The 12,949-nt window shown below is 36.5% G+C and overlaps 1 protein-coding gene across 3 annotated transcripts in view; it reads left to right on the top strand.

The window, feature by feature from the left end:
• The window catches only part of STXBP5 (syntaxin binding protein 5), a 196,064-nt gene extending 183,943 nt beyond the window's left edge, over positions 1-12,121 (top strand). For all 3 annotated transcript variants that reach the window (XM_004368844.2, XM_023729224.1, XM_004368845.2), the window contains 2 exons: positions 7,161-7,381; positions 9,993-12,121. In XM_004368844.2, the coding sequence (XP_004368901.1) occupies positions 7,161-7,381; positions 9,993-10,034 (263 nt within the window). In that variant the 3' untranslated portion in view covers positions 10,035-12,121. The remainder of the gene's footprint in view (positions 1-7,160; positions 7,382-9,992) is intronic.
• Positions 12,122-12,949: the final 828 nt, after the last annotated feature.

Here is a 12,949-nt window from a genome sequence, read left to right as displayed (position 1 = left end):
ATAATTTCCATATTCTGTTGGATCACCTTTCTTTGGAATGGGTACAAATACGGATCTCTTCCAGTCGGTTGGTCCGGTAGCTGTCTTCCAAATTTCTTGGCACAGACAAGTAAGCATCTCCAGGGACCATTTGTTTGGATACCTTAAAAGATCAATGTAAGCCTCCACAAAGTATTATTACAATTTCAAGCACTATTGACAGCATCAGTATTAGATGACCCACAAGGTGCCATGGTTGCAAATCTGTAGGTCAACACTGAGAAATGGTCAAACAGACAGCTTGACTTCGGACATATTTAAACGTACCAGAGCTCCATTTTCTACTCCAGGAAACATACACACAGTAGTAACAACAAAACCTATGTGTTTTGACAAGAATGCAGCAATACTGAACTTGTCTTCAAAATCATGGCATATAGCAACTGCAGCAAAATTGCTTCTGATGAGTAAATGAGGCATGCACCTTCTTGAACAACAACAACATCAATTATATTTAGATTCTGAGTAGATTCTTTTAAACTTCCATTCTTGCCTGATAATATTATCTAGACAACATTGGAGACTTAAAAGCTGTTTTTTTTAAATAAAGCTAATCTTTTTTAATTGTTTTTAATATAGAAGAATGTCTTCATGACCATATAGTAGAGAAGGACTTTTAAGGCACAGAAAACACTAATACAAAGCAAAAGGTTGATAAATTTGACCACGTGAGAAACTTTGATGTTTCAAGAGACGGTGAAAAGGCAAACATAAATGACAAAAAACAAAAGAAAAGCCACAAGGGAGGCAAAGATATTTGAGCTAGATAGATAGTATATATCAAAAGTTTTGTGTCCAGAATCTATGAAGAACTTCTACAAGTTAATAAGAAAAACACAAACAATCTAGTAGAAAAATGAGGGAAAGATTTGAATGGGCATTTAACAAAACAGATAATCCAAATGGCCACTAAATGTATGAAAAGTTACTCAAGGAAATTCGAATCAACACCACACTGAGATGCATTCACCAGATTGGTTCACACTTTAAAATCTAATAATAAATGTTCACAAGGATGTGGAGTAATGGGAACTTTTCTGCACTGCTGAGTGTATAAATTGGTACAGCTATTCTGCAGTGCAGTCTGACATTATCTAGGAAATTTGAAGGTGTACATACCCTTATGATTCAGCAGTTCTGCTCGTAGGAATATGTCCTACAGAAATATATGCTATAACAATATATAAAAAAGGATGATACACCATGACTAAGTGGGATTTATCCCAAGAATGCAAGGTTGGTCAGCATACAAAAAACATACTAATATTGCATCATTTTAATAAATGATGAAAACTCATGATCATCTCAATAGATGCAAAAAATGCTTGACAAATTCCAAGACCATTTCATGATAAAAGCACTCAACGATCTAAGAATTGTAGGGAACTACCTCCACCTGATTAAGGGCATATATATTAAAAAAAAAAAAAAATCCATAGCTAATATAGCAGTGGTTAAGAATTCAGCTGCTAACCAAAAGTCAGCAGTTTGAATCCACCAGCCGCTCCTTGGAATCTCTATGGGGCAGTTCTACTCTGTCCTGTAGGGTCACTATGAGTCAGAATTGACTCAACAGCCAAGGGTTTTGTGTTTTTTTGTTTTTTTTGTGTGAAAGACCAAAAGCTTTCCTCGTAAGAACAGGAACAAGACTAGGATATCTACTCTCACTACTTCCGTTCAACATTATACTGGAGATTCTAGTGCAGGCAGTTAGGTGAGAGGAAAAAACAGAAGGAAGAAAAGACATGCATATTGGAATGAAAGAAGTAAAACTGTCATTTATTTGCAGCTGGCATGGCCTTTTGCATAGAAAATCCTAAAGAATCCACAAAAAAAATACCTTGTGTAGCTAATAAATGAGTTAACAAGGTTGCAGGATCCAAAATCAATATAAAATATCATTTGCTTTTCTGTACACTAGTAGTCAACAATCCAAAAATGAAATTAAAAAAAAAATTCCATTTAGCATTGCATCAAAAAGATGAAATGGTTAGGAATAAATTTAACATAAGAAGTTCGATACTGGTATGCTAAAAACTATATAAAATATTAAAGAAATTAATACATAAATAAATGGAATGACATCCCATGTTCATAGATTGGAAAACTTCCTGTTGTTGAGAAGGCAGTAGTCCCCAAATTCATCTACATATTCAATGCAGTTTCAATCAAAATCTCCACTGGCTTTTTTTCAGGAATCAGCAAGTTATTTCTAAAATTCATATGGAAATGAAAAGGATGTAGAATAGCCGCAGATTTTTTTTTTCTTTTTTAAAAAAGAACAAAGTTGAAAGACTCACAGTTTCCAATTTGAAAAATTACTACAAGGCTACAGAAATCAAGACAGTGTTGTACTGGCATAGGATGGACATAAGATCAATGAAATAGAATTTAGAGTCTGGAAATAAGCCCATACATGCATGGTCAGTTTATTTTCAAAAACGATGCCAAGACAATTCAATGGGGAAAGAATAGTCTTTTCAGTAAATGGTACTGGACCAACAGGATAGCCATATGCAAAAGAATGGTGTTTGGCACCTGCCTTGGACCATGTACAAAAATTAACTCAAAATGAGTCAGAGACCTTAATGTAAGAGCTATATCTATTAAGTATGTAAAAGAAAAAATATATATAATTTGGACTTCATCAAAACTAAAACAGTTGTGCTTCAAAGGGCACAAGCAAGAAAATGAAAAGACAACTCAGAATGAGAGAATATATTTGCAAATTGTACTTCTGATATATCTGATTTCTAATATGGTCTAATATCGTGAAGATAAAAAGAACGCTTAGAACTCAATACAATAAAAAGACCAATAACCTAATTTAAAAATGGGCAGAGGATTTGAATTGACATTTCTCCAAAGAAGATACACAAATGCTCAATAAGTACATAAAAAGATGTTAAACATCATTAGTCATTAAGAAAATGGAAATCAAAGCTACAATGAGATACCACTTCTCACCTACTAGGATGAGCAATAGCAACAGTGGCATGGATGTAGAAAAACTGGAATCCTCGTGCACTATTGGTAGACATGTAAAGTGGTACAGCTGCTTTGGAAAACTGCCTGACACCTCCTCAAAAAGTTAAACATAGAGTTACCGTATGGCCCAGTAATTCCATTTCTAGGTATATAACCAAGAGAATTGAAAATATGTGTCCATATAAACATTTGTACAAATGTTCATAGCAGCATCATCTACAATAGCCAAAAATATGGAAACAGTTCAAATGATAGTCAACTGATGAATGGATAAACCAAATGTGGCATATCCATACGATGAAATATTGTTGTTAGGTGCCATTAAGTCAGTTCCGACTTGTACAACACAACTAAACACTGCCTGGTCCTGCGCCATCCTCACAGTCGTTGCTATGTTTGACCCCGTTGTTGCAGCCACTATGTCAATTCATCTTTTTGAGGGTCTTCTTCTTTTTCTCTGACCCTTTACCAAGAATTATGTCCTTCTCCAGGGACTGGTCCCTTCTGATAACATGTCAAAAGTACATGAGATGAAGTCTTGCCATCCTCACTTCTAAGGAACATTCTGGCTGTACTTCTTCCAAGACAAATTCATTCATTCTTCTGGCAGTCCATGGCATATTCAATATTCTTCACCAACGCCATAATTGAAAGGCATCAATTCTTCTTCAGTCTTCCTTTATTTGTTATCCAGCTTTCCCATGCATACAAGGCGATTGAAAATACCATGGCGTGGGTCAGGCGCACCTTAGCCCTCAAAGTGACGTCTTTGCTTTTTAACAGTTTAAAGAGGTCTTTTGCAACAGATTTGCCCAAAGCAATACATCGTTTGATTTCTTGACCGCTCCTTCCATGGTCATTGACTGTGGATCCAAGTAAAATGAACTCCTTGACAGCTTCAGTGTTTTCTTCATTTATCATGATGTTGTTTCTTGGTCCAATTGTAAGGATTTTTGTTTTCTTTATGTTGAGGTGTAATCCATGCTGAAGGCTATAATCTTTGGTCTTCATCAGTAAGTGCTTCAAGTCCTCTTCGATTTCAGCAAGCAAAGTTGTGTCATCTGCATATCACAGGTAGTTAATGAGTCTTCCTTCAATCCTGATGCTGCGTTCTTTTTCATATAGTCTGGCTTCTCGGATTATTTGCTCAGCATATAGATTGAATAAGTATGGATACAACCCTGATACACACCTTCCCTGATTTTAAACCGCACAATATCCCATTGTTCTGTTGGAACAACTGCCTCTTGGTCTATGTACAGGTTCCGCGTGAGCACAATTAAGTGTTCTGGAATTCCCATTCTTTGCATTGTTTTCCATAATTTGTTATGATCCACACAGTCGAATGCCTTTGCATTGTCAATAAACTGCAGGTAAACTTCTTTCTGGTATTCTCTGCTTTCAGCCAGGATCTATCTGACATCAGCAATGATATCCCTCATTCCATATCCTCTTCTGAATCCGGCTTGAATTTCTGGCAGTTCCCTGTCGATGTACTGCTGCAATCACTTTTGAATGATCTTCAGCAAAATTTTACTTGTGTGTGATATTAATGATATTGTTCGATAATTTCCGCATTCTGTTGGATCACCTTTCTTTGGAATGGGCACAAATATGGTTCTCTTCCATTCTGTTGACTGGGTAGCTGTCTTCCAAATTTCTTGACATAGATAAGTGAGCATTTCCAACATTGCATCCGTTTGTAGAAACATCTCAGTTGGTATTCCATCAATTCCCGGAGCCTTGTTTGTCGCCAGTGCCTTCAGTGCAGCTTGGACTTCTTCCTTCAGTACCATCAGTTCTGGATCATATGCTACCTTCTGAAATGGCTGAACATCGACCAGTTCTTTTTGATACGGTGACTCTGTATTCCTCTCATCTTCTTTTGAGGCTCCCTATGTTGTTCAGTATTTTGCCCGTAGAATCCTTCAGTATTGCAATTTGAGGCTTGAATTTTTTTCTTCAGTTCTTTCAGCTTGAGAAATGCTGAGCATGTTCTTCCCTTTTGGTTTTCTAACTCCAGGTCTTTGCACGTGTCATTATAATACTTTGTCTTCTTGAACCGCCCTTTGAAATCTCTGTTCAGCTCTTTTACTTCATCATTTCTTCCTTTTGCTTTAGCTACTCTGCGTTCAAGAGCAAATTTCAGAGTCTCTTCTGACATTCGTTTTGGTCTTTTCTTTCTTTCCTGTCTTCTTCATGACCTCTTGCTTGCTTCATGTGTGATGTCCTTGATGTCGTCTCACAACCCGTCTGGTCTTCAGTCATTACTGTTCAATGCATCAAATCTATTCCTGAGATGGTCTCTAGATTCAGGTGGACTATAGTCGTACTTTGGCTCTCTTGGATGTGTTTTAATTTTCTTCGGCTTCAGCTTGAACTTACATATGAGCAATTGATGGTCTGTTCTGCAGTTGGCTGCAGGCCTTGTTCTGATTGATGATACTGAGCTACTCCATCGTCTCTTTCTACAGATTGTAGTTGATTAGATCCCTGTATATTCCTTCTGGCAAGGTCCACATGTGTAGTCACCATTTGTCTTGCTGAAAAAAGGCATTTTCAGTGAATAGGTTGTTGGTCTTGCAAAATTCTATCATGCTGTCTCTGGCGTCCTTTCTGTCACCAAGGCCATATTTTCCAACTACTGATCCTCCTTCTTTGTTCCCGGCTTTCTCATTCTAATCACTAGTAATTATCAGTGCATCTTGATTTCATGTTTAATCAATTTCAGACTGCAGAAATTGGTAAAAATCTTCAATTTCTTCATCTTTGGCCTTAGTGGTTGGTGCTTAAATTTGAATAATAGTCATATTAACCAGTCTTCCTTGTATTGTTGTTGTTAGGTGCTGTCAAGTCAGTTCAAACTCATAGCAACCCTGTGTGCAACAGAACAAAGCACTGCCCCATCCTGTGCCATCCTCACAATCTTTACTATGCTTGAGCCTATTGTTGCAACCACTTTGTCAATCCATCTTGTTGAGGTCTTCCTCTTTTTCTCTGACCCTCCACTTTACCAAGCATGATGTCCTTCTCCAGGGACTGGTCCCCCCAGATAACATGTCCAAAGTATGTGAGACAACATCTCACTATCCTTGCTTATAAGGAGCATTCTGGCTGTACTTCCAAGATAGGTCTTCCTTGTAGGCCTATCGATGTTATCCTATCACAGACAGTGCTGTACTTCAAGATAGATCTTGAAATGTTCTTTTTTTTAATGAATGTAACGCCATTCTTCTTCAATTTGTCATTCCCGTTATAGTAGACCATATGATTGTCTGACTGAAAATGGCTAATACCAGTCCATTTCAACTCACTAACGCCTAGGATGTCGATCTTTATGGGTTCCATTTCATTTTTGATGACTTTCAGTTTTCCTAGATTCATACTTTGTACATTCCATGTTCCGATTATTAATGGATGTTTGTAGCCATTTCTTCTCATTTTGAGTCATGCCACATCAGCAAATGAAGGTCCCAAAAGCTTGACACCATCCACATCATTAAGGTCGACTCTACTTTGAGGAGGCAGCTCTTCCCCAGCCATATTTTGAGTGCCTTCCAACCTGAGGCAATCATCTTCTAGGACTATATCAGTGTTTTGCTGCTATTCATAAGGTTTTCATTGGCCAATTTTTTAGAAGTAGATCGCCAAGTTCTTCTTCCTAGTCTGTCTTAGTCTGGAAGCTCCGCCGAAACCTGTCTACCATGGGTGACCCTGCTGGTATTTGAAATACTGGTGGCATAGCTTCCAGCATCACAGCAGCACACAGCCACCACAGTACGAAAAATTGACAGACGAGTGTTTGTTTGTTTTTTATTATTATTACTGTTATGTAAATTGGTGTCATATGCCCATTATTCTTTTCAACAAATAATTACCAGTATCTTCGGTGCACGAGTCCTGCTGTATGAACTAGTATGGAATAGAATATCTATTAATGTACATTGTGCTTTTGCATGTTTAAAGATTATAAAAGAAAAACATACATTACTTACAAAATGAAATATAAAAATATTTCCATTAAACTGTAACTGGACCTAAATATTTTAGTGCGATCACGTTGTAAGGTGTTGTATTAATGAAAGTTTCATTTTTTTGAATTGTTACTCTTCTCTTTTCTCAAATGCATTCAGTTGGCGAATCATCCTCAGGCAAGGCTTCAAGGAGTCTTGCGCAGCATATACCTGGCCCTGGCGGCATTGAAGGTGTGAAAGGGGCAGCATCTGGAGTCGTTGGTGAATTAGCTCGAGCCAGGTTGGCACTAGATGAAAGAGGGCAGAAACTTAGTGACCTGGAAGAAAGAACTGCAGCTATGTTATCAAGTGCAGATTCATTTTCTAAACATGCTCATGAGGTATGTCTGTCAAACAGGTATTTAAACAAAAGCCTCTAGGTAAAGCATATATGGAAATTATTGTGTTTTTATAGCTATTCCTTTTTTAATCATACGAATTTTCAGGTATTCTTTGTGCAGTTGCATAATCCTGATTTTTGCCACCAGAGGGAACTATTAAAATCGTGTGGCTCGGTAGCCTTTGGTCTCTTTACTGAAGTTTATAAACTTTAAAGAAAACTTCTCACCTTCAGGCTCTTTGTAAACAAAGCTAGCAGCTTTGCAACTAGGGAATTCTGTAACAATACTTAATTTTCCCAAGATCTGGCATCTTCTGACCTATATTTTTATTCTTTTAGTACATCAGAACATCTTAAACACCCCAGAGTCTACTACCAGCTTTTCCTAGAGAAAGAAAGAATATGCCTCCTTGGCTCTCCCAGGTGGATCTAAATAACTAAAATTGGCAGACGTTTTTATTCAAATAAACAATATTAAAGTGATCAGTCCATACAGAGAAGAAGCAAGCTACATTTTCCAACAAATTCATTTTGTTGGACCCAGAAAGTCATGATGGAGTTTAAAAACAGAGTTTCTACAGTAGGGATGAAAAAACCAAGAAGCCAAACCCATTGCCATCAAGTCGATTGCCACTCATAGTGACCCTATAGGACAGAGTAGAGCTGCCCCATAGGGTTTCCAAGGAGCAGCTGGTGGATTCGAACTGCTGACCTTTTGGTTAGCAGCCATAGCTCGCCATAGCTCTTAACCACTGTGCCACCAGGCTCCAAAGTAGGGATTAGGGATCCCTAACTGGCCTGTCTATAAATGTATATTGTTGGCCAGCATAGTGCCTTTAAAAAGTTGTATTTAAATGCCTTTAGATAGAATACTTACTCTTTTTTTTTGACATGAGTCTGCCACTCCCTGATGTTGTACATGCTACTTCACATACTTAGTGACTAGCCTGACTCATGAGGACATTTTGTTACCTGAAGAAAGTTATTTTTGTACTTGAACACCGAGTCAGTAGTAACTCTTCTTTAAGTCTTTCAGTCAAAAGTCATTTTTTCCTTACTCAAGAGTGCTGAAACCTAGAATGCATGAAAGAGGTCGTTTCGCCTGGGAGATACTAGTCTAGAGATTCAAAGAGCTTCAGAGATCTTTTGTGAGTAGTTTTATTACACCCACAGGCACCTCAAATACAGGCTAGTGGCCTTCAGTCTAGGTAAATGTTTTTGTTGTCTTAGCCCTGCACCAAGGAGCCCTGTTGGTGCAGTGGTTGAAGCGCTCAGCTGCTATCCAAAAAGTTGATGGTTCAAACCCATCAGCCGTTCTGTAGGAGAAAGGTGCAGTAGTCTGCTTCTGTAAAAGTTACAGCCTTAGAAACTCTATGGGGCAGTTCTGTCTCTCCTGAATGGTTGCTGTGAGTCAGACTTGACTTGACAGCCACAAGTTTTAAACCTGAACCTGACTATGTGATCTTTAAGGTATATTGTACTTCAGTCAATTTCAGAATGTATCTACACTCTAAATAGAGCTCAGTCTCAAAAGGATAGAAGTGATAGTTTTTTCTCACTTCCACCAGATGTTCTTAAGCCATATTTGAGAGTCTAAGGAAGACAATACATGGAGCTGGTTAAGACAATGAGTTCTTGTATCAGATGACCTGGGCTTAAATCCCAGTTTCATCACTATCTTACCTTGAGTAACCCCTATAAGCCTCAGTTTCTTCATTTATAAAATGGGGAGAATAATAATACCAAACCTATAGAGTTGTTGTGAAGATCGATTAAAATGATGTAGGGAAAGCATGTTGTTCAGTGCTTGGCTTATAGTAGGTTTTCAGTAAGTTTTAGATGGCAACAGTATTATTATTCTTAACCTTCCATTCCCCAGGTTCTTTAAGCATTATTTTTAGTTCAAATGAAAACCAGTCAACCAAACCCATTACCATCCATTTGATTTAGACTCGTGGCAGCCTCATGTATCAGAATAGAGCTGCCCTCCGTAGAGTTTTTAATGCTTGTAGTCTTACGGAACTGGATTACTGGGTATTTTCTTCCATGATGCTGCTGGGTGGATTTGAACTGCCAACATTTTGATTATTAGCGAAGTGCAAACCATTTGTGCCACCAGAGACCTTTAAATCAAAAAAAAAAAAAAAAAACCCGTTGTCATCGAGTCGATTCCAACTCTTGGCAACTCTATAGGACAGAGTAGAACTGCCCCATAGGGTTTCCAGGGAGCAACTGGTGGATTCGAACTGCCAGCCTTTTGGTCAGCAGCCAAACACTTAACCACTGTGCCATCAGGGACCTTTAGAGGACTAAAAATTACCTCATTTGTAGGATATTAGCTTAGATCACCAATGAAATGCACTGAGCCAAAGTTTAATTATGTCACATTTCCAAGAAATGTGAAGACTTTCTAGACTAGTTATTAATGGTCGTAGCCTCTAAATGGAACAGTCCTTACTTATTGTTTTCAATGTAAATTGATTTTAAGTAAACAATACATTAATACTACAGAATGTTTCAAAAAGATATAATGTTTTTTAAAAATAAAGGAGTTATAATTTGAGTATCGTTCTGGCATTTTTTAAGCATTTTTCTTGTTTTTCTCCCCTTAGATGATGTTGAAATACAAAGATAAGAAGTGGTACCAGTTCTGACAACCAGAATCCAACTAAGTCCAACTTCAGCCAAAAGGAAAAGAAGTTTTCCTTTTTTATTTTATTGATTTATTTAGGAAAGTTAACATTAAAGGGATGTTCATCGCTGGATACTGTTCTTTCCTAGCACAATCATGCACTGTTTTTACCTCAGTCGTATGGCTTTAACTGAGGAGTGTTCACACTCAAACTTGAGTATGTGGTGTGTGCCAGCTCTGAGCTGACAGCTGGGGAACGAAGGAGGGTCACACATTACAGATGAAGAGACAAGCGGGATGTTGAGGAGACATGGCAAGGACTATTCCTGGATGATTCCTGTATTAAACTTTTGTACGCCAAAAGAGTCTGTGCCGTTGTATCAGCCGTCAGTGTTTGACCTCTTTGTGGGAGAGGCAATAAGTCAGAAGTCCTGAAGCTGAAATAGTTATATTTGTGTCATTGAACTGGATTCTAAACAGCTGGCTTGGACTTCTCCTCCCTTAAACTGACTGGTCGTCAGTATCATTAGTGAAAAAGAAAAAAACTGTTTGTTACCATATCTTTAGACAGATAAGCTGAATGGTGGGCTTTAAATAATAAAAACATACACATAATTGACTTGTGTATGGGCTACTCTTGGATTCTTGTTATTGTACACTTGTGTTTAGTCCATATTTTGTCAAAAACAAAACAAGGTGATAAATCACTTTTCATTGAAAAGAAAAGTGTAGAGCATGACTGAACTGCTCATGATTCTGGGAGTTTCCATGTAGTGGCTCTGCAGTGTGGGAAGTGAGAAAAACCTCCATTGTGGTGAGGAGAATACTTACAGTGTCCCTTGTCATTGTTCTCATTAATTCAGCTCAAGGTGGATTTGACCAAAATTGTTTCCGGTTAAATTTGTAGAAATGTTGAAATTGGCTAAGTTTTTCATTTATGCTTGAATTTTTATAAAATGTTAACAAAATGTACCTTTGCATTATTTAATTAAAATTGCTAAAAAAAAAATGTTTCATTATTTGAGTAAAATGCTCAGCTGCCTTTTTCAGATGCCCTTTATTTGCTAACAGTTCCAGTACACTCAGGTGATGAGCCAGTTAAATCTTAGTGCACATGCTGTCGCATGGAAAATGACAAGCATCTGTTGTCAATAATTATCTAAGAGTCTAGTCTGATGACCTACGAAATATTTTCTGTAGAAATATACCATAAATCTGTACGTCCTTTCAAGATTTTAAAAAGCCAAAAGGAAAGGAAAATACATATACTTTGGTAACTAAATTATTTCTGGATTGTAGTATAATGCACATTGAGACCAGCAATGGACAATGATTGGTTCCTAGAATACCATTGTAGACAGGGAAGAATTCACGTGGAAGTAAGCAATTTTAATTAATATGGGCTAATCTGAGATTATTATTACTATTGTTAAAGCTGCAAAATAGAAGCATTCAAATTGACGTTAATGAAATTTAAGTATTTTCTTCTATAAAAAATTGTTTATAATCGTTTTCTTTTTCATTAAGAGATAATCAGAGCACAAATTAATAGCAGACATGATCATTGTTTTTCTATTCCATATGATCATTAAAGGTATATGCAGAACACCTTAACTTCATGTGGTCTGTTATGCATCTTTTTCTCTCATCTTTTCATTAGTGAAGTTTTTGTGTTTACATTTTATAACATGCACTACTGGATACAGAAGTTTACATTAAAGTTTAAAATATCATTGGGTAGGGACTAAATGTATGTGATAGAGATAATTAAACCAAAAGAAATACTTTAAAAATCTTTGAAAAGTTTTTGAATTTGTAGAAGGCACCAATAAATAACATTTCTTTTTAGTTAATGCCATCTGAATAATGAACATTCATAAGTTTATAACTTCCCTAATTTGTATCATATACTATCTACTGCACCTATTTATTCCATGGTATGTTGGAGTATTAGGGCATTTTTAAAAGTTATCGTTTTATGAATGCCGTCAATAAAATCAACAGTTGTGGATTTGAAGAAGTAGTAAGTAAAGTAATATACTGGTTAATTCCCCACCCATGTGGAAGTTCATATTAGCTCTAATTATTCAATTTGATGTGTTATTATTTTGTTAATTGTATGTCAATTTCATTTTTACTGCCATTTTACCTGTTGTATATAAAATGAACGTATCTTGAAATTATTTTCAAATAGAGAAGTGAATGCATTTACTTGAGATGGATTTTATAAGAAAATCTTAAATGGATGTTTTGAATTATTTTAGTTCCTTTTTAAATTAATCTACAGATTATGCACAGCAAACTAGAAACTCACTTAGGGTTAGAAAGCTGGAAGTATTTTTAAGTATAGGAAATAAGCTTCTCAGAGTTGTACTTGACTCAGTCTGTAGATAAGAGACAGTCTGTAGTAATAACTAACCCAGGGAATTTATTGTAATTTGAGAGATGACATCTCTATTTTTTTTTCTCTTTAAATTTAAGAATAGTCACCAGCAAGCCAAGGAAAGGTAGCAGTTTGGAAAAACAAACAAAAAAAAGTCAAAACAAAAATTATTAGAGTAGTGAAAGATTTTCATGTGCTTTGTCCATATCCTCAACATTACTCTTTGTTACATTTGTCCTTGACTCTAAAATCGTTGAAGTATTCATTGATTAGCAGTCTGTCAATAGGAAGTGATTCCCTGTATGTACCACATACCCAGTTTATTTCACTTTTCAAACTAAAATTCCTACCTATTTGCTTAGAGGAGTGTTTGAAATAATTCTGACAAATTCTGTACATTACATCCATTTGAAGTTTTGCATCATCTTAATCCTTGATTTGCATTTCAATTGTATAAAATGTTTCCCCAAAAATGGTTATAGATAAAACTGCACAATTACTAACATCTTAATTTTTTTAATGAAAATGTAAAAAATGCTACTTGTCTGTTATTA

This window comes from Trichechus manatus, unplaced genomic scaffold (genome assembly GCF_000243295.1).
Source record: "Trichechus manatus latirostris isolate Lorelei unplaced genomic scaffold, TriManLat1.0 scaffold00002, whole genome shotgun sequence".
Taxonomy (NCBI): Eukaryota; Metazoa; Chordata; class Mammalia; order Sirenia; family Trichechidae; genus Trichechus; species Trichechus manatus.
Note: the sequence above shows the minus strand (reverse complement) of the source record. Positions and strands in the feature narration are given on the sequence as shown.